The sequence below is a fragment of the Euwallacea similis genome, chromosome 5 (genome assembly GCF_039881205.1).
Source record: "Euwallacea similis isolate ESF13 chromosome 5, ESF131.1, whole genome shotgun sequence".
Lineage (NCBI taxonomy): Eukaryota > Metazoa > Arthropoda > Insecta > Coleoptera > Curculionidae > Euwallacea > Euwallacea similis.
The window spans coordinates 3,592,371-3,618,877 of NC_089613.1; the positions used below are offsets into that span (position 1 = coordinate 3,592,371).

At 36.1% G+C, this 26,507-nt stretch overlaps 6 protein-coding genes across 11 annotated transcripts; 1 reads left to right on the plus strand and 5 right to left on the minus strand.

Moving 5' to 3' along the window:
- Positions 1-361: 361 nt before the first annotated feature.
- Bap111 (Brahma associated protein 111kD) lies at positions 362-5,152 on the minus strand. Of its 6 annotated transcripts, none has more exons than XM_066389950.1 (16): positions 4,997-5,152; positions 4,871-4,940; positions 4,460-4,504; positions 4,035-4,075; positions 3,896-3,973; positions 3,625-3,834; positions 3,481-3,565; positions 3,296-3,388; positions 3,100-3,242; positions 2,605-2,736; positions 2,378-2,548; positions 2,115-2,324; positions 1,914-2,061; positions 1,630-1,823; positions 1,411-1,560; positions 362-539 (listed from the first exon to the last, which is right to left on the minus strand). In XM_066389950.1, the coding sequence occupies exons 2-16, from the start codon at positions 4,932-4,934 to the stop codon at positions 486-488; spliced, it is 1,818 nt and encodes a 605-aa protein (XP_066246047.1). In that variant the 5' UTR covers positions 4,935-4,940; positions 4,997-5,152; the 3' UTR covers positions 362-485. The 6 variants fall into 6 exon arrangements, with proteins under 6 accessions (XP_066246047.1, XP_066246045.1, XP_066246046.1 ...); XM_066389948.1 differs by having other exon boundaries at positions 3,296-3,397; XM_066389949.1 differs by having other exon boundaries at positions 1,416-1,560; positions 3,296-3,406.
- Positions 5,153-5,672: 520 nt separating this feature from the next.
- On the plus strand, positions 5,673-11,905 carry Usp12-46 (Ubiquitin-specific protease 12/46). Its single transcript, XM_066389963.1, has 9 exons — positions 5,673-5,806; positions 6,225-6,305; positions 6,358-6,574; positions 6,634-6,714; positions 6,772-6,914; positions 7,703-7,891; positions 7,971-8,117; positions 8,172-8,315; positions 8,373-11,905. Exons 1-9 carry the CDS (start codon positions 5,804-5,806, stop codon positions 8,478-8,480), a joined length of 1,113 nt encoding a protein of 370 aa, XP_066246060.1. The 5' UTR covers positions 5,673-5,803; the 3' UTR covers positions 8,481-11,905.
- LOC136408799 (uncharacterized) lies at positions 11,687-15,599 on the minus strand. Its single transcript, XM_066389965.1, has 5 exons — positions 15,403-15,599; positions 15,060-15,347; positions 14,445-14,828; positions 13,158-13,492; positions 11,687-12,509 (listed from the first exon to the last, which is right to left on the minus strand). The coding sequence occupies exons 1-4, from the start codon at positions 15,526-15,528 to the stop codon at positions 13,190-13,192; spliced, it is 1,101 nt and encodes a 366-aa protein (XP_066246062.1). The 5' UTR covers positions 15,529-15,599; the 3' UTR covers positions 11,687-12,509; positions 13,158-13,189.
- A 338-nt stretch (positions 15,600-15,937) lies between these two features.
- On the minus strand, positions 15,938-17,166 carry LOC136409035 (small ribosomal subunit protein uS11A). Its single transcript, XM_066390315.1, has 2 exons — positions 16,888-17,166; positions 15,938-16,276 (listed from the first exon to the last, which is right to left on the minus strand). The coding sequence occupies exons 1-2, from the start codon at positions 17,122-17,124 to the stop codon at positions 16,058-16,060; spliced, it is 456 nt and encodes a 151-aa protein (XP_066246412.1). The 5' UTR covers positions 17,125-17,166; the 3' UTR covers positions 15,938-16,057.
- A 1,287-nt stretch (positions 17,167-18,453) lies between these two features.
- LOC136408785 (DNA polymerase theta-like) lies at positions 18,454-24,635 on the minus strand. The gene is made up of 6 exons (XM_066389929.1): positions 22,359-24,635; positions 22,104-22,311; positions 21,837-22,025; positions 19,343-19,800; positions 19,026-19,290; positions 18,454-18,954 (listed from the first exon to the last, which is right to left on the minus strand). The coding sequence occupies exons 1-6, from the start codon at positions 24,558-24,560 to the stop codon at positions 18,653-18,655; spliced, it is 3,624 nt and encodes a 1,207-aa protein (XP_066246026.1). The 5' UTR covers positions 24,561-24,635; the 3' UTR covers positions 18,454-18,652.
- LOC136409281 (DNA polymerase theta-like) lies at positions 24,571-26,398 on the minus strand. The gene is made up of 3 exons (XM_066390692.1): positions 26,352-26,398; positions 24,642-26,299; positions 24,571-24,588 (listed from the first exon to the last, which is right to left on the minus strand). The coding sequence occupies exons 2-3, from the start codon at positions 26,145-26,147 to the stop codon at positions 24,571-24,573; spliced, it is 1,524 nt and encodes a 507-aa protein (XP_066246789.1). The 5' UTR covers positions 26,148-26,299; positions 26,352-26,398.
- Between the last annotated feature and the right edge of the window lie 109 nt (positions 26,399-26,507).

Sequence of the window (26,507 nt, forward strand, 5' to 3'; positions counted from 1 at the left end):
GTTTTTGAGGTTAAACTTAAGTAAATATAAACATTGAACAGCTGATTCTTTAAGTAATTGGGAACCACGTTAGGTTGTTTATCTTGTTTAAAAATATTCTTGGTTGCATTAGTTGGTTCACGGGTCGAACCAAAAATGCAAAAGTTATACTTGGTGTCAGGAACAATTTCAAATGAAAGCATAAAACTATTATAATTGTCATGACATTGTAATTCTTACCACTAAATTTTTTAAAGATCCCTCTCTTATTCATATGCATCATATTTAGTTTCAAAAAAGGTAAATAATATGAATAACTACTGTTTTTTGTATTTTAGATGAATTAAATTAAAACACAATTTTACCTCGGTACAATAGTTTATTCAATTCATTTTGCAGCTATTCTAGAGAAATACAAATCACTAATAATTAATTTCTATTCATTTTAAAACTATTTTAATCAACTTTATGTCAAATGTCCTTAAAAACTATTATTAGCTGGCTTTTCAATTACTTTTCTTCTTGTTCCTTTTCGCTAGAGGCACCTTCCTTTTTTTTTCCTAACGAATAAAAACAACGTAAGGCACAGATTTTTTAGAAGATATATTCACTTTCAAAACGTACATATATTAAATCTTTATTTCCAGAGAAAAAGACTATCGACCATTTGGTCTTTTGGCTTTTATAACAATAAAAATGACATCTATACATGAATAATCAATCATAAAATGCAGAGGAAAAAATTTTTGTTTGGAAATGATCCAATAAAGTGGTTGGTTGAAGGGAAAAGAAAACGGGATGGTCTTGTTCGTTTTGGTAGGCAAAAAAGGTTCAAAATGGTGCAGTTGTAACCATTGTATTATTATTTTGCCTAAATTTAATTTTTTTTTGTCATGTATGTGTATTCATATAGTAATTAGTTGGTTAGATGGATTGTCAGAGTGTCCAATCTTTGTAATTACTTTTAGTGCAATCTGTTGTTCCTTGTATGTGTTGTTTAATTGTTTCCGTTGTATTTGCTCTCAGTATGTGTATGTCGTCTAACAGTGATCTGCAGATAACTTGTATATTTTTGTTATAGTTTTTGTACTGATTCTTTATCTTTCTATATCAGCGATGGAAAATATTTTAACTGTTTAGCAACTTCTATTTTTATATTTGAGACAAGTATAGTAAATTTCAGTTTTTTACCGATTATTACTCCTAAGTATTTTACGTCGTTTTTTGATTTAGTTGTATTTTCCAAAGAAAAAACAGAAATCTTATTAAATTTTTGAGCTGTACAATCCAATATAGCAAAAACACATAAACACATAAAAAATTACTGATACCACATGCCAATAACATTAATGCTATACTTTTGACACGGCCACCAGTACTTCAAATCTAACAACACACCATTTATTGTATTGAGAGTAATTCTTTACCAACCTTACCTTTTTCCTCGGGCTCCACTGGTGATGTTTGAGTGGAGTCAGGAGATTGATAGTTTCCCGGAGGTGGAGCAGGTGCCGCAGAAGGTGGAGGGGGCGCCGAACCGTCAAGCGGGGCTTCTGGTGTATACGGATGCGGAGGTCGGCTCTAAAACAAAGTATTATATTTATAATAATTGCTAATACATCATTATAGTTAAAACTTGTATATACATACCTGGGGAGGATATTGCGGAGGGTAGTTTTGAGGCGGATAGTGTCCGTACGCGGTATATTGACCTGCAGGAGGATATCCCTGCTGGTGGGGTGGATAATTAGGACCTTGTTGTCCCGGAGGATATCCGTAGCCTTGATGAGGGGGAGGAGGTCTAGCTGGTAACGGCACTCCTTGAGGAGGGGCAACAGGAGCTCCTAAAAATATCTATGAAATTCTACCACCCACAAACCATATGCAACATAAATGTATCGGCAAATCCTTCCAAACTGCCTTTATTCATATACCTTGAGGTGGGTACTGCTGAGGGTATGGTTGTGGTGGTCCTTGCGCTGGAGGCATCATGGGTCCTGGATGGGGCTGTGGTGGTGGTGCTTGTGGTTGAGGGTGTTGATGAGGCGATGGTGGCGGACCCGATGCAACTTGATGTGATGGCTTCAAAACATATTATTAGCATTATATGCTACCTAATTTTTCTTTCTACTTACAGGTGAAACATGAGGAGGTGGACCGTGAGGTGCTGGTGGAGTATTATACTGAGAAGGTGGTTGCCCCTGATGTGAGGGGGGAGCAACTTGTGGTTGAAGACGGGGTGGCTGCTGGGTAGCAGCTTCCACGGGCTTTTCTGGGGATTCCTTCGGCGATGGAGCTCCATTAGCTGGAACTACCGGTGAAGGTGTCGTATCCATGGGTTCTGGCTGCAATTATGGTCAAAATCAATTCTGAATTTTCGCCTTAAATCTTAATAAACCTCAGCTTGTCCATTTTGCTGCACAACCGTAGCAGGAGAAATCCCTCCAGTACCGTTTACAACAGGTTTCTTCAGCTCATCCTGTGGTTTTGTTCTTTCTTTCTTTACAATTTCATACTGTCTCTCCACCATACTCAAAAAGGTTTCCTCATCAACTGCAGGTTTGCAATGCTGCAAAAACATCTTTCATTCAAACAATATTTTCATCATGAATCATGAATATATACCTTCTTTAATTCGTCTTGGAACTGCTCGCTACTCTCAACAAATTTTCTCTTTTTTGCTTCAAATTTTTCTTCAATTTGTTGCAATTCAGCTTCAAGTTTCTTCTGATGCATTGTCAAAGATTGTACTTGTCTCTAAATAACGTAAATAATTTTTTCTTTTTGTGAAAGGAAGTCAAAGGGAAATCACCAATTAAACTTTATATACAATTACGTTTTATATACATATGTATGTATATAATACGGTTAGGCCTTCAATGCCAAATACAAACATTTAATCTGTTCATCAGAGCAGTAATCATGCCATAAAGTCTAAAGAAGACTCTAGTCAGAGAGGTTGTTAAGTTTACAAGAAACTTGAATATACTTAAGGGATGACCACCAAGGCATCAAGGGTGCCTCACATTGAATTGGTCACAATAAACCTCAAGTTGCAATAGAGAACCGTTACCAGTCCACCCAAATTAGTATGATACAATACAACACCCTAAAACCCACCTTCAACACCTGCATTCTTCCAGTTGTGACCACTGATCTTACATCTGGAACCACAGAATCTGAGAAAATTTCATTAATTAGTCTGTGATTTCTAAGATAGCGTGCATAGGCCAAATGCTTCACTGAATATCCCTCATCTTGATCTGGAAAAACCAACATAAATATTGTTGAGAGAAATAAATGTTAATAATAATACCATCTTCATCTTCTGCAGGTTGAATCTCAATTCTGCGATCTGCAGCTTGTTTTGAGGAGCTGGATGATCTTTCATGGGAGTCTCCATCAGGGCCTTGAGCAGCTAAAATAGCTATTTTATAATTCTTAGATTTGCCAGGAATGTGCTTATGATGATACAAGCAAGAACTCTGAAGTTGTTCTTACCAGATTTTCCCTTGTTCTTGGCTTGAATATATGATTGGTATGCAGGGGAGCTGTGGTATGTTTTCAAAGATTTTTCATATTCAATCTAAAATTATTAATTTCAGATCAAAATTTATTGTGCAAAGATTTTTTAAATTAAAGCACCTTTTCCAGTTCATATTCCTCAATATACTCTTGTTTTTCCTCTTCTGGCAGATCTCTCCACATAGACCCAATAATTTTTCCTATTTCCCATAATTTTAAATCAGAGTTTTGGGCTTTAACTGTATCCCATACTTTTCGACTGTATCTCATATAAGGCATCAAAGGTTTTTCTGGTGCCTTAGGTGGTTTTGGGATTTTTGACTCAGTTTTCTGAACAATAAAAAAATTAGTTTATGGAAACTTTAAAAAGTGGATTTTGTGAGTTTCTTACTGTTTTTCCTGCCCCAAGTTTTTGAGGTACAAATGCAGGATTTCCACTTGGAGTTGAAATAAATGGATTAGTCTCTTTCTGTTAAAATTGTCAATAATATTAAATTATAAAGCCTATAAATAATTTTTTTAAAACTTACTCCCGAAGAAGAGCCAGCACTTCCTGATGCTCTAAGTCTTTCTATAAAAGTGAAAAGGGGTTTTTATCCAACTAATACTTTTTCCTAAATTCAACCAAAGAATATTATAACAAACAGTTGATTCAAAGCATGCCCTTCAAGCTAAAACTACCAACTTACCTTATAGAATCTCATAATAGTTACTTAGTAGTTTGCTTATTAAGTTTGACTAGCAAAATATCAAAAATTGTTTGATAGCTGAGAACTTAATAAGCATCAACATATAGCTACCAAATTGTACTAATAACATTGGTATATTTTATACCAATTTTACACTTGTGTGCTTTATTTAATTAATATCCCAGTTAAGGCAAAGCATTGAACTAAAGCTTTACAAGGAAATTAGATATTGTTAATAACTATGTAAAGAATAAAAAGGCAGTTACCTTTCAATATGTTGAAAGTCATGGGAGCGCCAGCTGACATCAAATCTGAACAACAAACACAAACAAAGCATATCATCAGCACTATTCTACTAAACTCCTAGCAAATTGTACTAATTCAAAATTTTTTAAATAGCTTATTTGGAGAATATCCAAGTGGATATAGAGCATTAGTACAAGTTGCTTTCAATTCTGCTTAAAGGTAGATTTATTAAAAGTAAATTGTAGTTGACCTAGGGCATAAGTAACATGCTTTTTATTCATAAAATTTGACCATCTATTGTACAGTTTAACATAGGTTTATCTTCCACTTTACTCATGCGATCTCAAGCAGATCTAATTCTGGAATATATCAAATATTTTAACTAATAATTCAACCAACTACTTTTATAAATATAGGAAGATTTGTCTTACGGCTTGTGGCCTGGGGGCTCGCCACTTGCATCGCCACTTGCTTGTAGTTCACTGGAAGGGCCATTGTCCTCTGGCAAAATTTTAAAATATTAAAAAATATCTGAGGAGCTCATCTATTTCATTTACCTTTAAGTAATCACTGAACACAGTGTTCTTTTGATAATATAAACAAGTTATTGAAGAATTATGAAATTATGATAAAAATTGGCAAAAATTTATTTAACAGTAAAAATAATAATAAAACGTAAACTGGAGAGAAGCGTGCTGTCAACGTCAAAATTGTGATTAACAGTGTTACCAGCAATCCTAATTTGGACATTACAGCAATAAGCGCTTTTTCGAAATCAAACTCAGCACTCATTACTCATTCCAATTTCTTTTCATTATGCAATATGTTTCAACTTTAAAAGAAGTTTAGGAATTTATTTTTATATGTTTATTATAAACTGTATGTTGAATCTATGAAATCACTTGTTAAACCTTCCTAAAAAATTGTTAATTATGTCTACTTTGTCTACAAAGGATTCTAAGAGCAGTAAGAGCATAATTCCCATGCGCAGTCCCACTCCAAATAGAATATGTCCCTTTGAAAGTTAACGAGGTAGTGGATCGAGAGTATTTTTTAAAGTTAATTTTAAGAATATTGAAATTATTAGTGTCTCTTTCATTAATTCCTCTTAAAATTTATTGTATGTTTAGCATAAATAACTAGTTTTCGTATCACTTAAAGTTCAATATTAAATTTTATAAATTAAAAATAAACACCAAGCCGTTTAATGAATTCATTATTTCGACTTCGTTGTATCCGTTAGTTGATGTTGGAAATCGGAAATGGCAACAGCTGTCAAATATGCGATAATGGGGCAGAATTGTTTATTATTTTCGTTAAATGGCCCCTTTTTAACTCAAACGTGATGGATTAGTTAATATAATATGGTAAGTAAAGAAATTTTAACTTAGGTAGAGTCAGAGAAGCCTCTAGTATCGAGTATTTACCGTGTTTCCTTGCAAACTGTGCGGTCCACTCGCAGGAGTCACAGGCGCTTTACACTGGTCCCTTTTATTTCCTGCTATTTAGATAGTTCGTTAGATTACCGAATATATCTGGCAGAAATTCATTCCTTGCAGCTCCAGCATTATGCCTCAGTAGTCTTAGATGTTTTAGTTTGATAGTAGGGTGAATATTTTCAAAGGGTGTATACTCAAGAGCTGTCACAATATTTTATTTTAGATGGACCCTTTAAAGTTTTAATAGTTTAAGAATGTGCTGATGTATTCCAAATATATCACGCCGTTTAGATGATCTAAGGTTGCCATTTTTTTTATTTGTATTAAATTTGGTGCCTTTTTCCAGGGTGCCAACATATCCCAGCTTGAGAAAGATATTGGATCTGAGCAGTTTCCTTGTAATGAACACTACTTCGGTTTAGTAAATGTAAGAAGCACACCTTACCTTCATAGTAAATACCTCTAAAATAACCTTATAGTTTGGCAACACCTGCTACAGCAACTCAGTGCTGCAAGCCTTGTATTTTTGTAAGCCCTTTCGAGACAAGGTGCTCGAGTACAAGGCAAAAAACAAACGGACCAAGGAAACTCTGCTTACATGCCTGGCGGATTTGTTCCACAGCATTGCTACACAAAAGAAAAAAGTGGGATCCATAGCCCCCAAAAAGTTTATTGCTAGGTTAAGAAAGGAAAAAGGCATGTTATTATGAGATTGAAATATTGTTTAAATTGATAATTTTGTTTGTCCATTTCAGAGGAATTTGATAACTACATGCAGCAAGATGCTCATGAATTTTTGAACTACTTAATTAATCATATTAGCGAAATAATTTTAGGTATGTCTAAGGTATCAATCCGTATGGTTACTGGGGTGTTTATGACTGAATTTTTAGCGGAACGTCAAACAAATACAACAACTAATAACACAACAGTCACTACAAATAATATTAACAAAAATAAAGGGGCGGGGGAAAATGGTACAGCCAATACTACCCAGAATCAGTCAGAGCCCACTTGGGTTCAGGAGATATTCCAGGTAAGAATGAAATTCAATCGTAAAACGATCAAATTTAGAGAAAATAGGGGAATATGGGTGGCTTTTTTCAAGGTTTCTTGCTTCAGTTTCTCCAGGAAATCTAGTCAATAATGGGGAGTTCCCTATTAAACTTGCCAAATAGGAAATCGGGTTTAGTCAAGTTCTTATTTCAAATGTCAAAATTTTATATTTAATAATAAAAAAGCTTGCGTGCGTCCACTTTTCATTACTTCCGCCATAAACGAAATCTGATAAAGGGTTACAAAGAAACGGCGTTTATTTACTCCCCTGTCAATCTTGTTACCATTCAAAATTCTTGGCTTGTTAATTAAAAATTGCCAACGATCCAAATGAAGTGGATATCTTTATTTTCTACAAAATGTTGGCAATTGTTACCTGCGTCCAGTTTTTCTAGATTGTTAGAAATGAGAGTGTTAAAAAGTTGTTTATAGATGTAAAGGTGGGAAGTTTCAAAACCGAAATATTCCATTTATGGAAATTTTCTATCTATGCTTAATATGGAAATTTACCCATTACTCTTGTTAACCAAAAAACATCCTTCCTGACATTTTACATGACAAATTTTGACAACTTGCTTCCATAGCCTTCATAATATAATGAAGTCAGATGTGACAAACGGCGAAATTAGCGTTCGCAACAGGTGTTAAGCAGTGGCGCGATTTCACTCTTACATTTTTCTTTAATTAAATTTTTGAATCGATAAAGCTGTGCTTGGCGTTCAAGTAACACGGTTTTATTTTCTATCGTGCATATGAATTTTTTTCCAGGGAATCCTTACAAGTGAAACAAAGTGCCTGAACTGTGAGAATGTGAGCAGTAAGGACGAGGACTTTTTTGATTTGCAAGTGGACATTGAACAAAACACATCGATTACGCATTGTTTGCGGTGTTTTAGTAATACAGAGACTTTGTGTAGTGATAATAAGTTTAAGTGTGATAATTGTTGCAGTTATCAGGTGAGTTTTTTCATTCATAGAAGAATTATTGGTAGTTTGCTTTGTTGTAATTTTTGGCTCATTGCCTTTTTGTTCGCAGGAAGCCCAAAAAAGGATGAGGGTGAAAAAACTGCCAACTATTCTAGCACTGCATCTAAAGCGGTTCAAATATGTAGAGCAGTACAATAGGCATATAAAAGTTTCTCATCGGGTGGTTTTTCCGCTTGAACTTAGGTTATTTAATACTGTAAGTTTTGCTACAAAAAAAGCTTCGTGATAATAAAAATAATCTTTTTTTCAGTCGGATGACGCAGTCAATCCCGACAGGTTATATGATCTAGTAGCAGTTGTGATACATTGTGGAAGTGGCCCAAATAGGGGACACTACATTAGTATAGTTAAAAGCCATGGGTTTTGGTTACTGTTCGACGACGATCAAGTCGATGTAAGTTCTATTTTTCCGGCATAAAAATATTTGGTAAAAAATTTGTAATTTGTATAGAAAATCGACTCGTCAGCAATAGAAGACTTCTACGGCTTGACCTCTGACACGCAGAAATCGTCGGAAACGGGCTATATCCTATTCTATCAGAGCCGCGAGAGTTTATGAGTCAATGCCATGGTGAGGAAGCCGTTTTCGTGGCCGGGAAGCGCGATCTTGAAGTCGCGTTTCTGGCAAGGGCAAACTGATTCCGATATCAAAAAGAACTGAACTAATAATTACATTTTCTAGCCGCCTTTTTATGCTTTTTCCGTTCGAAAACAGTTTGTTGTTGCCGAAAGCAAACAAAGGTCATCGTTTTGGGTGGGAGGAATTTTAGTTAGCACTAGTTAAAAGTTCCTCCCTACATTCTGTTGAGTTGATATCAGGACGTTGTAATGGAGTTGTCGGCAAGATCTTAGTAGTAGCGTAGATCTTAATAGTATCGTCAAACAGCGCAACTCGATTGCATGTATCTGCGATGTTATTGCGTTGCGGGCTACTTTTATGACCATCAGTAAAATTTCATGACAAACGACATTGAGAAAATGATTGCTGCTAGATATTTTAGTAAACTATTGTGTCTGATTTACTGTCATTGAAAAATATTAAATACCAAACCGAATATCTTCAATCACTTCAAATTAGAAAATATGCATCGCTTTAAATATGTTTCCACTCGCGTTGGCCTAACAGTCGTAAAATAACCTTTTTTTAAGTCATAAACTTCGGAATAAGTTTGAATTATACCCGAAATCTCGATATCAGTTAAACCGCAGTTTCGTGTTTACGGTAGGTTGTAAAATGCAAATTTTTGTTGATTTTAAATTAAAATCTCAAATTGAACTTTTAAAGTGGCCCTTAGCAGTAGAGGAAATTTCACTTTTTGCCCATCTACAACGCAGGGTCTATTTGATGGAAATGTTAACTTACCTTGATACACCCAATAAAAATAGACAAATTGACATATCATCGGCCTAAACTGTTAAAATGCTAAGTCCATTTTAATGGATTTTATAGGAAAGTTAAAAACCGATTTTCAAATTGTGTGAATAATAAATATTATACTAGCGAATTTTATGTTTCGTCCTTTCACAACACAGATCAGGTCATAAGCATTAAACATACCAATTAGAGGCACTAAACGCATACCACTTACATTAAAGTGGACGTTACTTGAATCACTACCTCCTTACAACTATCGCAGGTAATACTGGGTCACATGTGCAGGTTAGTTCAAAAGCATTGAATTTAAGTGTTGACTTATTCTTTCGCTGATAAGATGGAATCATCGAAATATCGTTACCATTGTGGCTGGCCAGGACAGTTTAGGGGATAGTTTGGACGACATTCTCAGATTGAAATGTCGTAATGAAATTTTTCAAAGTCGGTGGTGAGCCTCCGGACATTTTGAGAGGGGACGAAGTTTTTCTTGAGTTCACAAAAAGATCGAATCTTTGAGTATATAAGAAAATCCTGCCGTGCGAGAGCAGACCGCGGTGAGTGAAAGTATATGGAGGTGCTAATCCGAAGATTGACAGATATCTGTTACACTAATGGGAAAAGGAGGGATCCCTCAACAGATACTGGAAAAGTTTACAAAATCATACGAATTCCGTCAGTTCGTGTCTGCACCTTTAATGTTTGCATTTCAATTAAAACTGTGAAAATGCTGTGGACTTCTTTTACACCATTTTTAATTCCCCGACTTGCGGCCTTTAAGAAGGCGCAAGAATTGGCAAAGAATGAAATAATCTTATCAACACAGTTTTTTAAGGTAGCGTTTGCAACCCTTAACTATGTACATCGAACTGATCCGACCGCTGTTTTGGTACCTGATTTTTATTCACCCAACGATGGGTACCTGAGGGGTGCGGAGCGGGCTTTCAAACTAGGGTGACGGAACTTATTTGCAAACTTTAGTACAGGAGAAGTGTCCAGATTAAAACTATTCCCGCAGAAATAAGAATATGTACCCGACCAGTATATTATGCATATTTCTGCCGGTCTCGAATTGGTTTACTTCTGTTTGAAGCAGACCTAGGATCGTTATCATTTATCTTTAATAGACCTTTGAGAGATGCCATGATACTCAGTGTCAGGCAGCGACACACGTACATATGTTTTATTCAATTATGTGGATAGACGCTCGCTCCGACACGATTTAATTCATGACACTATATTAAAAATTGTTCTGCCTATTTACCCTAGATAGTAAAGCCAGAATCAAAGGATGGAAGGAAAAGAGCATTTAAGTGCGAGGCAGACGTTTTCAGTGACTAAAGGAAACGACGCTGTGGCATAACTAAGTGGCCCGTCTGTAGGAGCCCTTGTTCCTTTGTGAACAACGAATACTTATTTTCGCTATCAGACTAATTAATCTCTTGTGGTTTACAATCGAAGTACCGATTAATCTAAACCACCTTTTCAGTCTGTGTCTAATTAAGTTACACAGCTTTTTTGAGAATTTTGCCGATAACTCCTTCGATGATTATGCCTTTAGTATTTACTACGTTTTGTGATGTATTGTGTACACAAACATAATATTTTCTTCTATTCTAAACTTTCCGTACTAAAGTGGACATATTCCATAGGTGTATAAAGCAGATTTTGTAAATATCTTTCGTTAAAGTTATTCTTAACTTAGTTCCTTGTTCAGGTGTAAATCAGTTTTTTAAAAATATTTCTAGTGAAATTTGGCGGAGGTGTCGTATTGAAATATGCTGAATGTTTCTTCTCAAACTTGTCCACAATTTGTAAAATACGGACATTTTCATTTTTGGTACCTAATTTCGAAACATTCGGAATATTAAATTTCAACCACTGCAAGCAAATAATTTTTTTGGATCACTCCAAAATTAGCCATTTCTAGAGAGAAAGAGGTATTTATTCTCGTGTCAGGCCAAAATGGGGAATTCTAAATACCATCGTCGTCCGTAATTTTAACGTAGAAATGCAGAGAGAGCCAAAGTTTATATATGTATTATAAAAATTATTTATTGGGCAATTAGGTTCTTTTAGAAATCTTAAAGTATAAATTATTAATTTTTTAATTGTAAAATATTCTCTGTGAAAGCAATTTATGTCATTAAATTGATTGAACCACCAGTGCTTATCTTGTATAAAACTTAACTTTCACAGCACTTCCGAAATTTAAGCGCTAACATTATCAGTTTCGGAACCATTCATTTTCACAAATTATTTCGATAGCGAAATCATCAGTATTGCAATAGGGGAATACCGAACAATTCACGAAAACTTGGTTGTTGTTTTCTACGATTGTCCAGATAATTTAAAGCATGTAGCAATAAAAATGAGTAAAATTCAATCAAAACTTTGTAAAAATAACATATTTATTGATATAAAGAAACTAATTTATCTATTTATAAGACAACTGTTAATTAAGGATTAGGCCTTTGTAAAATGTCTAAGATGTATGTAAATTTGTTCAGATTCCCAGTTCAGAATATTTAAGGCGAATACTGCTTAGCAGATACTATTTTTATTTTGTAAATAATATAATAAATTATGGTTATTAAATTTTATTAAATTGGCTTAGCTTTTTGTTGAAGCTAAAAACCGCAATGTGCCGCAAATTGACAGATCATTTTTGGACCACCAAATTAGTTCTCGACATTTTCAAATAGTTGTGCAGGATACCCATCATCTCCTCTGTCGGAATAACTCTGCCCGTCAACCACCGTGTCTTTTACTGTGCAGTTCCGGTTCCATCCGAGATTCATCTGGATACACGTTATTTTTAAACAATTTTCTAAATCAGAATAACAATATCAACGGCTTCTTCGTGGGATTCGATCAATGCAACATTTATATTGGAACCTTTTAAATAAAATAGATAATAAAACTGAAATCACAAATGCCTTATTTTATATAATATTAAAGTCTGTATTTCTAAATGTGTAATACGCAATTAGTGTAGAATTAAGGTCCCTCAAATGCTTTCAATAGATCAAAACAAACTTTGCTGTAAATTTGGTATCGTAATTCTGGGAAAAACACAACTAATACTAACAAATATATGGCTTACAGCTGGATAATGAGACAATTTAAGACACCAGACAATACTTAACAATAAACTAGTTCTCTTTCAACACAACTCTTCGAATTGGATCGATTATTCTATGCGAATGTAGGTATCTGAAAAAACCGAAATAGTTGGAAGACCAAAAAAAGCACCAGAATGTTGTATTTGAGTAACAGAAAAAACAACAAACGTAATTATGGAAATTATGTTTTTGCTAATAACATTTGTATATTAACATCTGAATCATCAGTGGCTAAAATCGCAAGTCTGCCGCAGTAGCAAAAGCATCGTCAGCATAAATGAGATCTGCATAACAGAATTCGACTTTCTATTACCATAATTTGTATCATTATTCTCAAGCCCATTAGGGCTCGTCGCAGAACTTATTAGTTCTTCGCCCTCGACCATTTAGTATTCCTTCGTGCGCTTGGCAGCATCGTCTATAATCTCACTAAGAAGCTTTGTGGATCTCGGAGTACCCACATCTCCTCTAAGGTATCGTCATATCTTTTGAACTGAATTTATGAAAAGGGTGTTTCTTTTTCCGTCATAGAATTTTGTGTTACATCATTATTCTCTTTAAGTCTTTACCGTCAATGACTCTTCTTGGAGTCGACACCGCAGTATTTACGTTCTACTGACTATTTTTTAAACTCTCGAAGACACTCATTACTTGTTTGTATCGCCTGAATATAGATTTTAGACATCTTAAACTTTTCGTCCAAATCCTCAAAATTAGTTTGACTATGGATGCTACTCACCCTTAGAAATGTTTTCTTGCTCGGACAATGCTTTATCGATCAACTTGGTCGAAATTCTTCTTTAGCACGGACTTTAATGGCGACCCGTTGACATTATCCTTTTTCCAGATACTGCCTTCCTCGAGTAAATCGCTGGAGAAAGAAACACGTTTATCCGATTTTTTGCTGCTAGAACATGAGTCTTCTGAGAGTAATATTTCGCAACTGGCTTTGGTTGGCGATTCGATCTGCTTGAGAGTGCTAATGTCGAGTTTTCTAAGATTCACTATTAATTTTTTGGCATTTGGTAACAGATTTTTGGATTTCGGTTTAGGTTTTTTGACCTTGTTTGGTGGCTGAAAATAAGAATTTTTTGAAGCAGCTGAAATATCTGAAGTCTCTTCAAAAGTATATGAAAACCTGTTGGAGTTAAGTCAAGATAGATGGACTAGTTGGTCCTGCGCGAATTTGAGATACGATATGTCTAAAGGAGCTTATCTCTGTCTAAAACACTTTCCAAAACGGCAAGAGTTACAAAAATAGTTAAATAAAAAAAGGTTGCCATTTTCGGGACTTTTAATATACCCTAAATTGCGCTACCAAGTTGTTTTTGGTTTTTGAGATTCCACGAAAAATTTTTACAACATAAGCTCATTATTATATCAAGGTTGCAAGTTGAGAACATCGATACCTATTCAAATTTTGTAAATATGAACCTGACATTTTTTTTTTTACTTAATACGACTTGAATTTCTCAACAATCAATATAATTTGTGTTCTTTTTTAGTCACCATGATACCAATATCATAATCTATTTTTTGGTGGCTTTAGAAATTTGGTCTTTGATAGTTTCTCAGTCCCGCAAATAGAAAAAATGAAGCAAATTATGCTGTTATATTGTGTTATTTGTGACGAAAACGGCTGAATGTAACACGGCGTTTTCAAATTAATCCAAGAACCAGTTAGTTACTATTCATACCTCTTTTAGTAAAATAATTCATGCCAACCTACATTTTCAATAACCCAAATGTGATAACATTTCAATAACCGACAGAAAAACCTTAAGAAAACTCACCTAAAAGTCATAAAGATATAAGGAATCTATTCAGTAACAGACAATGTGAAATATCCAAAAATCCTTAAGAATAATAAAACATTCACTATGTCTCAGTTTATTTCAATTTAACAAAAAGTAACCCCAAGAAGTAAGACCTGATTTATCCTGAATTTTACCTCCAATCTCTGAGATATCTCTGGATTCATCTCTCCAAACTTTACTCCAACCTACCGATCAACACGTCAACTTACCTTTGGTTTTAATTTGATCTTGAAATATGAATGTTTTGACGTAATTTTTCTTAAAGAGTCTCTTTCAGTGCTTTTTTTTCTGTAGCCTTTATGGTCATTTAAAAGAGTTAATCCACTTATATTAACAGAAACAATTTGGTTCAATAATTTGTCATCCCATTTGAGTTTATCATCAATATTAATATTACTCTGATTAAGCGGTTTTAAATTCTTCACAATATTCTTCTTTTTCAGTTCGCTTAGTAGTTTAGAATTACTGTCTGAGTTAAATTGTGAGGAATACCTAGCAGATATCTTCTTGGAGAATTCCTTCTTTGGAGTGCCAGAATTCTTAATGGATATAATTTTTTTACTAGATGTTGCAGCATTACAAGAAAATTGAGGCTGGAAGAAAAATATAACTTATAGTTAGGCCTGAGTTTTAATATTTAAAAACTTAGTAAAATGTGTAAAACACTTCTTGATCAAATTGTGGCATTGACATTCACTTCTTTAATATAGTTTCTTAATTTTATAACTCGATTAAGATGCATTATTATTTAACAGTGAAAAAAAAAACTTCTTAAATTCTTCCTTTGACTGCTCTACTAAGGTTCATTTCAATTTAATACTTACATATTCCTTAAAGAAATTTACTTTCATCTTCTCAAGTAAATCCAAGGATGAAATGCATCGAATACACACAGAACAATGGTTGTTCCGTTTAGCTTGAATATTCTGAAGGAGGTTATCAAAATAGGCCCAATCTTTGATATCAACTAAGTACTTGGCACTTTTGCATAAACTACATTGGCTTTGAGATTCATAAAAGCCATTTATTTGATTTCTATATTCTGCTAATGTGATAATATGCCCCAGGCAAGGAGGGCATATATTTAAGTTTTTGGAAGTAGCTTCACATAACTGAAAATTTAAATGCTGAGGGAGCTGCTCAATGTTCAATGTCAAGGCAAGGCACCTGAAGAGTATTCATGGAATTTGGTAAAATATTAGGAAAAAAGCTGAAGATAGCAGCAGAGTCTTGTGAGGCAACAATCTTTGTTCTTTTTACACATAAAAAACAAAATCCTTCGGTTAAATTCATTTGGTGGTAACTAATAAGTAGTTGTGCGGGTCAACTCAACTCGGACTCCTCTATACACACTAAACAGCGGAAAAGAAACGCAAAAGAAAGCTAGATGAACTAAACCAAAGTATTACTCAGATAACAGCACAATACTCAGATAACAAACTATGAAACTAATAATGTGGCAACGTTGCAAGTGATAAATTTATTAACTTTCCGGAAGAACTCGTGGGGACACTACAGGACTATAGATATTTGTTAAATGTTTCCAAATTTCTTTGCACATTAAAATTTAAAGATAGTTAATCTTGCCTATCTGCAACAAATAACGCCAATTTAATACGTAAACTTAACGGATCTATGGACTGAAGGAGTGATCACCTGATTATCAGTGAAAAAAACGCTTTTGCTAAATTAAAGAAAAGAATAAATTAAAGTCATTTTATTACTTAAAATGAATAGAACAAACTGTTGTAATAAACTGTGTAATATTACAATCTACAACCACATTAGAACAGTTTATTCTATTTGTATTGTAAATATAAATTTACAATCTACGACCACGCCGTCCTCCCTTCCTGCGGGTCGAATCGGACGGGATAGGTGTCACGTCCTCAATGCGGCCGATTTTCATATTGGAACGAGCTAACGCGCGAAGGGCGCTTTGAGCTCCGGGGCCTGGAGTTTTTGTCTTGTTGCCTCCCGTAGCTCTGAGCTTAATGTGCAGAGCTGTGATACCAAGAGACTTGCATTTTTCGGCTACATCCTGGAAAAACATTTACATGTAAATGGATTAAAGTTCCAGCATCTTTCTCAAGAGAATAATATCCATGGAAATGTTGAAATTGATTTTGATAGAAATTATCTTCAAGGAAAAGTTACTAGTACATTGATTTAATAGCACCTAAAAAATATAAGTTATTAAGTTGAAAACTAGACATTCCTTATTGGTTTGTTATTTGTTATCCATGGAAATTATAATATTTGTAAGTCCATCGTAAAAGATAAATTGAGAAGTGACTTTCCAAATCTCACATCCATCAATAAAGAAAATCAAAACTGTATTGGTTTTGAGTCAGTCTTTTTGCATTACAAAGAAATTCTACAAACTATTAGAATGTCATTAATCAACAAATTCCATTATATACATGGGTAATTCAAGCAAGAAAAATGGCATATTCATAATAACACATTTTGTCCCCCAACTTGGAGACTTCAAAAGCTTAACCCTTTGAAACCGAGACATTGCCAAATTAGAGAAAAAAGCAATTAATAAGATTTCATGCAATAGACATTAAATTATGTTATGATATCCATAAACAATAAAAGAACACCAACACTATGACAATAAGAATGTTTATTATTAATATTACTTACTTGAGCAGCCAACATAGCAGCATAAGGAGAGGCCTCATCACGATCAGCTTTCACTTTCATGCCCCCTGTAACTCTGGAGATTGTTTCCCTTCCTGACAAATCGGTGACATGTACGAAGGTATCATTGAAGCTGGCGAAAATATGGGCAACCCCAAAGACAACTTCACCTTCTCGGACTTGGGGCCCTAAAGACACTTGCACTTCCTCTTTTTGTACTTTTCCTTTTCTTGGTGCCATATTTTCGCCTGAAAAAGATAAGAGGATTCACAAATTATTAGGATAAACAATGCCTTGCGAGTAACTCCGTATTGTTTTTATTGGAGTTTCAGAGGTTTGAGTTAAGAGATACGGTGAAGATTTAACAAGAACTAAATTTTCATCTGGGATCATCCAATTAAATTGGCAATTTCATACGGTAATTTTTAGGATATGAAGTTAATAGATCCTTTAATTAATGGTGTACACTTGTATTTATTTAATAAATATAAGGGAAACTTGTAAATTAACAGTTTTCCAACCCACCTTCTATAGTACACAAATTCGGGTTTTAAAAAGGATAATTCATTTGACGTTCGTGTTTATTTCAATTTGGCAGAATTTTAAATTGACAACTGACATTGACACTTATGTGTTTTCGAAATTTACCATCGTTCTAATCACTCTGAGCGTAGAGTAAAATTAGTAACTTTCACAAAAGCTAGAGGGCAGGCAACAGAAACTATTGTTGAAGGTTTGGGTTTATGCCTTTTCATCTTTTATACAACAAAAACATAAAAATTTAGGCAAACAAAACAATGTATATATTTTCTATAAATTGAGGTACAATACAAAGATGAAGATTATATCTGACCGCGTTACCATGTAAAATTAGGAATTATATCCCTTAAGCTCCGCCTTCAAACTGTACAATATTCCCGCATACACCCTAGCACAATGACTTATAGTGAATATGTAAGGATCAAATGATTTTTGTCGTTGCTCGAGGCAGACTTCCTAAAAGCGTCTGTTTGTTTTGGATTTATAGGACCAACATACGAACACGCCGTGAAGCCTGCCATTTCGCCTTTTCTACCCAGAAGCTCGAAGAACTTTACCGACTGAATTCTGCTTTGGGAGAAATTGAATTTAACAAGTTTTCCACACTTTTTCACCATTTCACACAAGTTTTTTCCATGGAGAACACGGGACGTAGATGAACCCCAGCAGTTCCTGACGATGAGTGTCTCTAATTTAGGACAACATGTTAGCACTTTTTTGGCGATTGTGTTTACGTCGTTGCGGTTTAGAAGAGACATTTCCTCAAGAAGGGGCGAGTGCTCCAGCCACTGGCACACCAAGTGTGTGGGGACTGTATTATCGACGTTGATATTCTTCCACAAGGATGGTGTGGACACCAGGTGATGCCAGCGTTTGCAGACGGTGCGCACATTCTTGTAAAGTTCCTCGTGATTCAAGAAAGAGAAAATCAAAATGAGCAGTTCTTCAGGCAGGATGGAAGTGTAGTCTGTAAACCTCGGCCTCTTGGCGGGAATGTGATCCAGGGCACGGATGTAGCGGGTTTTCATTTCAGTGTGTGTTCCAGTTTTAGCTAAATTTTTGACAGGATTAGTTGAAGCACGAAAGTGATAAAAATTACACTAAACATTTGGCACAGCTACGCAAGATTTTAAATTAAAATTAAGTGACACAATTTAACAATTTTTCTGTCTGATTTTGACAAATCACAACAGCCTTCTTTGAAGGGACGATTTCAACCTTTGATAAACTATTGATGATATTCCTCGAGATGCCCCCATGTATATCCAGTCTTTATTTTCACCGGAAAATGACCGAATTCTCTAGGGGAATTCTCCATGTTGGCCCTAATAATTCTCACGGTCTTTTCCAGGTATTTCTCCGAAACTTCGTAAATTAATTCGTCGTGCAAATGCAGCACCAATTTCGGCTTTTGCGTGGACTTCCTAAAAACCACTTCTATTTTGCCATCTATAGCCATCATGGCTGTTTTCACTATGTCAGCTGCAGATCCCTGAACTTTAGTATTGACCGCTTTGCGCTCCGCTCGACCTAAAATTACATGATTACCGAACAATTTAATCAAAACATGAACAATGACAATAGGACTAAAAAGTACTTACTGCGTAAAGCAGGATCCTCGTGATTGATATGTGTTAAATAACGTCTTCTTCCCGCAATACTTTCCACGTAACCAGTTTTTTTGCAATCATCAACTGTTTTTAGAATGAATTCCTTCATTCCTGAGTACTTATTGTGGAAAGTTTCCATAAACTCAGTTGCATCCTCTGTGGTAATCTCCATTTGTTCGGCTAACGTTTTCGCCCTCATACCGTAAATTATGCCATAGCATATTTGCTTCACGTTTTGCCTCATTGTATTGTCCACCTAAAATAGCTTCATAAAGTTAAAGCCATCGGAAGAAAGTTGTCGTATAAACCATATTTTCAGGAATATTGTTCCATTTGGCAGCAATAGATGTAAAAATATCGCCAGGTTTCCCCATAATATCTAGCAATACTTCGTCCCTGGATAAATAAGTTAACACCCTCAATTCTAACTGGCAATAATCGGCCGAAATAAGAATGCAATCTTTGGATGCACGGAAAGCACTTCTGCAGCTAATAATAAATTCCTTTTTTAATATCGGATCGAGCACACTGAAGTCTTTTGGGACCATCTGGATGTTGGGTTCGTGCATTGATATTCTTCCTGTGGATGTATGGCCGTCGTAGGATCCATAAATTCTATTATCCTGGCATTGCCTCAGCAGAGGGTTGATTGTTTGAGTGAGGGTGTAATTTAATTTTCGCCACTGGATCACCAGATCCGATATGGGGTTCTCGCTTCGTTCTAATAACTTCTTTTTGGTGCTGGATTTCTTGCCCGAATATGTGCCTAAAGAAATTTTCATGATGCATGAAAAGCTCGTGGAACTTGCGGTTGGACTGGCGGATTGGGCTAACGGGCGGAAATCTTAAGACAACCTCTTCACCGACATTTCACATTCGTGTACCGTAAACCGCGAGCCCTAATGAAGTCTATCCGTGATAAACGAAACGTCGGTCCCAACACGCCTAATATAACAATTTTAAATGAATATACATGCTGTAGGGCATACGTGAAGAGACAAATCCGCAAATAAGTATGATAGTTAAATTCGCACCGAATTAGTTCTACATACGCATATTCGCCCTTGATCGCGAGGACCCTTTAAGGGGCATATTTACCGGTCAAAGAAATCTCGAATTTAAATTCCTGAGAAAATTTTATTTATGATAGAAAATTAAATGAAAATTTTGCGTTCGCTTCGCCTTCGCTGCCATTCGCCCCGAAGGCGGTAATACGAAAGAATTTGCGATCCGGTGTTTGTTGGCGAGATTCGCTATGTGTTTGTGTTTCAAACTCCCCCTAAGGTTTAATGTAGAGATTGAACGTTGAAAAAATATGGAAATTTAAATAGACGTAGGAAAAGATTTAAAGTTTAATTGAAGCTTAGGAATAGAAGAATTTCTAGCATAATATTAGAAATAAATACACTCGAAAACGTTTTGACGACCTCTATTAAGCAATATTGATTCATGGTAATATAGAGTTATTAGCTAGTCGCGTACCACTTTGGTTAGCTTGTTCCTGTCCGATCATGGAGGTAGTGCGGCGTTGGGCTTGATTAGCAAATGGATGGGTGATAGACCGCGCAAGTAAAGACCCCGGACCTTTTTCTGCATCACCACAAAAAGACATATCCTCGGGCGTAAAAAAATACACGCAGAGCCATAAAAGGTTTCAAGACAAAATAGCGAGGACCACTAGTAAAAAGAAAAATCCCCTTTCTCCCGACACTGATAAAATAAATAATATATGTATAGCCCTCAGAGATACGAGAAAAAAAGGGATCTCCTCTATTTCCAAGATTTTTAGAGGGTCGGCAAATCGGACCCTAATACCTGGCCGATAGAACATGATCAGGCCCCCGCAGGGAGGTGATGGATGTCCTTTCCGAAGAGTTTTTATCCTCATGATGAAAACAGAGGTATCATGTAAGTTCAACTGAAAACATGGTAGGGGTATTGTGGGCAAGTGGGGGAGAAAATGACCACCTCTGACAAAGACCAACGAGGTGCGTTGAGGGGGTAAAAGCGTGGGGGTTGAGGTGGGGCGGAGTCAGTCCAGATCCAGTTGCTGCCAGATCTCCTCTGGCCGTTTTAGAATTTTTACTTACATATAAATTATTGTACATTTCTCCATTATAGCATAATTTAGGTACGTTGATGGATATGACGATCTGCTGATATTTGTTTACGATCTCAGCTGTAGACTCAGTTCCATTGATAAACGGAACGATTTGTTTATCGTTTAAAGCAATAAGGGAACAAATAAATTGACCAATGCAGTTAAGGAATTTAAATTCTAACGTGCAGAGAGAGAGTTATTGTGTTTTCTGTTTTTTTCCATTTATTTACATTGCCGCTTTTTGCTCGGACATTTTAAAAAAATCCGTCGCCACGAAATCGATAGTAAACATCGAAGTGGAGATCCGCCCACTTCGACCGATGGTCCCTCGACACACTCCATTGGTCTTTGTCGGAGGCAAGTTAAACCTTATGCGATCCTTCTCCCACCTGCACAATTCCTATGTTCCGACTTGAACTGGTGATACCTGTATATTAAATAGATCGGCAAGAAAACTTAAGAAATGTTGAGCTATTCGCGAGCTTAAGAAAACGGAGGTAATTCGTTTCAAGTTCGCCTTAAAAAAATAATAAATTACGACCGAAGAAACTTCGAATTTCGGTGTACAGACGTAGGCGTTAGCGCGGCATTTTGCCCAGTGGTTCACTTGACGAATACGCACCCTTAACGCCCAGGTAGTCACTATCGGTTCTTGAAACCATTCAAAAATTACCACTTTTGGAAATATCAAAAATTCCTACCTATAACTTTTGAGACGTCGCTGGAAGAGGAGAAATTAAACTTTCTTCCCGCTAATGAATACGCCTTTCTCTCGATAGAACTTTTCTGGTCCTTCAATAAACCAACTAAATGCTGCAAGAAACTTCTGTCAATACCTATCCCATTAATTTCCATTTTAGCTACACTGAGTAGAGTTTTCATTTCAAGCTCTAAAAAATCACCCAATTATCTTTCAAAAGTACTCATCGGTACATTATTCGATTGCATTTGCTATAAAACGGTCTTACCATGAATTGCAGGAAAACTTTTAAACCGAATCCGTTCTATTATAGGAATATGAATTTTCCCTTTCCTGCGTATCAAATCTACTAAGTGCCACGTGAGTATCACTTCAGTGCAAGCTTTTATTTTGGGATCAGACTCGAAATTAGGGTTGTTCATATAGTCGCATAATGCCAGCACTTGACCGTTTAAATCTTCGTAATAAGAATTTATCTAAAACAACTATTTAGACGCTCTACTAAATAAATGATCTAACTTACCATTGAAGATAGATTCTTCTCCCATCCATCTAGGTCTAACAACCAATCCCCCACTTTGGGGTCATCAATGCAACTTTGAAAGTCCAATTTGAAGCTTTCAATTAGAATTTTAATATATTTTTTAGCATCAAACATTCTCACGGTATTGTGCTCGTTTTTGAGATATTTTCTGATCGCTTCCAAGGCCTCGCCATCAGCAGATAGAAAACTACTGTCCGTTCCTCCCCAGTAAACTAAAAAGCCTTGGACTTCCCTACTTTTACGCAATTCCATTTTTTTCGAATTAAAACCAACACAGATGTTTCCTCCTATTAGTGGATCGCGTTTTTCCAATTTCTCATAAGCTATGGAAAAAGCAATATTAGTCCTGCTACCTATTGCTTCCATAAAGTCTTTAAATAAAGCTTTCGACTTGCACACATCCACAATCCGGAAATGCAACTGCGGAGCTATTTCAGAATAGTGATCATCTTCCAAACTTAGTTGAGTGTATTTTTCTATAGCAGCAGTTAGAGATTGGCTTAATGTATCCATCTTCCTTGATTTCTTAGTGGGAGTGGCCGCGTTCGACCCCTCCTCCAAGCTCAGCCTCGCCCTTTTTTTTTCTTCTAAGGTCTGTAAGTCTCTAAACTTTGTTTCATTTCTTACTGGAGGATTCAAATATTGAACTTCAAGTTTCTCTGATACATCATCATCACTTAAATGCAAAGAAAAACTTTCACTGCTGCTAGAAGCACTGCCGGAAATACATTTGTTTAAACTATCGTTCTCAGTGCCAAAGAGCGAAGAGTCAGATATGTTGAGACTAGATGATGAGTTGTTTACTGCTCCTGTTTCATCTTTTTGATTTGAAATTGAACTGCAATTTGATATTCTGCCTTCGCTTTGAGGCGTTACCTCCAGAGCTTCGGTTGGATTTTCTAATTGCTCCTGCGATTCTCTAGTGTCGACCGCTGCAGACATAGATTCCTCTTCAATATTCTGCACAGTCCATTTGGCCTCCTTCAATCCCATTTCATACTCCAAATAATTTCGAGCCTCTTTTACCAATAACTCAGCAGCTTCGCGTCGAGTTAAACTCTCTTTCCCAGCAATCCAAACGCTCCTCATTTTTTTCTTCCCGCCCTCTCCTTCTGTCTCATTGGAGCTTTCGAAAGGGCCGAACTTGAGCAAAATGGTTTCAATGGAATTAACCTCTGAATTCGCCAACTGAATCAAAGTTTCAATTCCTGCCTTATACAAAGTCCTTGCAAGCTTGCTTGTTAAAGATTGAAGCCGCATTAAATCGAGTAAATCTCGACTGACGCCGAATTGCAGTCTGTCTTGGAATTGGGCGAGGAGAATTTCTACGCTGCTCCAGCCCAATTGTCTGCTGAATGCAGTTACCATTCCTGCGAATGTGGCTGCGGACTGCTGAAGTGATTGTAGCATTCCCCTGTTGCAATTGAATTTAAGGCAAACATCCATGAGGGGCACTTCGTTAACTAGATCTTGCAGAACTAGGGACACGAAAAACCGTTTGTGAACCATTATCTTGTGCTGGACTTTTGGGTTGGTGCTATTTAAATCTCCCTTTCCTCTTGTGGCACTTACGATGTAAAATTCAGACACTCCTACTAGTTCTCCCACTCTTTTCATGGCAACTGGGAGCTTGTTCCATAAATCCAGATAAAATATCCAGTCTATAACACCCCAGGAGGTGCAAGCGGTGTATGGGGTGACTAAGTAAATTAAGTGTAACTCAGTTTCTAGAACGAAACACTTTCTCGCTCGTTCTAACTCTGCGAACAACGTTATGGCTTCGTCAGGACCTATAGAGGAAGATAAGCAGGCTTTGCCTAATGCTGTAGCACTATAACTTCCCATATTTCCATCGCTCTTTTGAAAACTAACAAATTCGTACTTTTTTAGATATTCTAGAGCTTCCTCGACAGGATTTTCTAATGCAGTTTTGTCACCACTTAATAGAGATAATAAAGTACAACTGCTGAACAAGGCAATATCAGAAGGGGATGAAACAACACCGCTGGCAATAACTTCCAAAATTGCCCTTTTTAGCTTTCCGCTGGTGCGAAGGCAGCTGCTTACTGCTGGTAATTCTGCTGTTAAGAGCTGTTTCGCAATCGTATAATCATCCTTTTGGCACACCAGAATACTCTCCCCTTCAGTATCTTGCCCTAGTCTTCCAGCCCTGCCGATCATCTGGCGATATTTAAGTAAGTCTAGAGAACTCCCACAGAATACAGGACTTCTAATAATTACCCTCCTGGCGGGTAAATTTACTCCTGAAGACAAAGTAGACGTTGCAGCTAGTACTTTAATGGCTCCGTTTCGGAAAGAACCTTCGATAATGTCCCTTTCATCCATTGTAAGACCCGCATGATGAAACCCTATGCCAAACGAAACGGTTTTTCTTAGGATCGAATCCAAACCAGTGGGGCATAGTTTTAATTGTTCTAAAACCTCCATAATTAAGTCGCTTTTGATCTGAGTCCTTAGCAGCTCTCCTAAGGTGGTCTGTGAGTTGCCAATTTTGAAGAATGCTTGAGAAAGTTGCTGGGCCAAGCTTTCGCACCACTTTTTTGTGGGGCAAAATATCAGAACCGAATAAGAGTCTCGGATAACTTCCAAGCACAACTGAAGGATGAAATCAGTGTCTACTTCAACATCAACGAGAGGTTCGAGTTTTCGTAATAATTGGAAGTCTTTATCATAAATTTCTCCATTAACAATCACTTGCTCAAACAATGGAATTGGTCTAAATGAGGTAGAGTACAGCTCTGCTCCTAACCATGTAGCAAGTTCCCCTAAATTTGGTAAAGTGGCTGACATTCCGATAATTTGAATTTTAATAGATTCTACCTTCAGGGAAATGTAGCGAAGTTTAGTCAAAAGGAGTTCTAGTAAATAACCTCTATGAGGATCTCCTAGCAGGTGCATTTCATCCACAAACACTGCCCCAACATCCGCCAAACTACCCTCTTCGAGAAGTCTGTTTATAAGACTATTGGCTTTCTCGATGGTGCAAATTGCAAATTGTATAGCAGCGAACCCACCAGGAGGGTTGTAAGAACCCATATATCCTTCCACCCTTATTCCAGTCCCTTCAAGGAGATCTTGGAAATAATACATTTTTTCTTTTACAATAGAGACAAAGGGTAAAATGAATATCGTCTTTTTTTTTCTGTTGAAAATTGTCTTTAGAGCCAGAATTTCAGCTACGAGGGTTTTACCTGCCGAAGTAGGGGCTGAATAAATTAAATTAGACAGTTCATGCAATACACGACTGTTGCTAAGACATTCACATTGCCAATGAAACATTTTAGTAACATTTTTCAGTTTATATTTATGAAGAACAGGGTCAGGGATGCTCCATGAGGACAGATGGCACATTTGTTCTGTGATAGGGATGATGGCAGGTAATTTTTCACTTTCAGGTTGCACAATTTTGATATGAGGAGATTTTATTATAGAAGTTGCATTTAAATTTGGTGAATTTATCGGTGTTGACTCGTCCTTTTCTTCTATAATAGGACTGGATTTTAATGGAGATATTTCATCACTGCTAGTACTGGAATTCACTAGTATCTGACTATCGTCTGCCTCCAGCGGTTTTAAAATACTATTAAGACAGTGCGAGATATCGAAATTAAATAAAATGTCTTCGACAAAATGAGAATCATCAAATGAGATGTCGGACGTTTTTGGTCCCAAATTCTGCAATTTAATGTCCGCAAATGAGAAGTTATCAAGGGTATCATTCATTAAGGAATAATCAAGTTCCGGCATTGTGAAACTATTGTTGAAACGTGATTCAAAGTAATAATTATTGACTGCTCTTTGAATTCAGACAACAGATTATTATATGATTACTGGTGTTTCTCTGTTGAAGGAAGTAGTTTAATCTACTTGAACACATTGCTTCACATTTAAGGAAACAACTAGAAGAAATTGATACACTTAAGTGAAAATAATATTAAATCGATCACTTACCTTAAGTATTAAAGTTTCGAAAGTAAGAACTGTTAAAAGGTTGATAAAACTTAAAAATTCAAAACAATAACAAACAAACCGCCAAAAAATTGAATTAAATATATCAGCTGATTTAGACAAAATGAGTTCCGAGGATCCAGACATCAGCCTATTTCA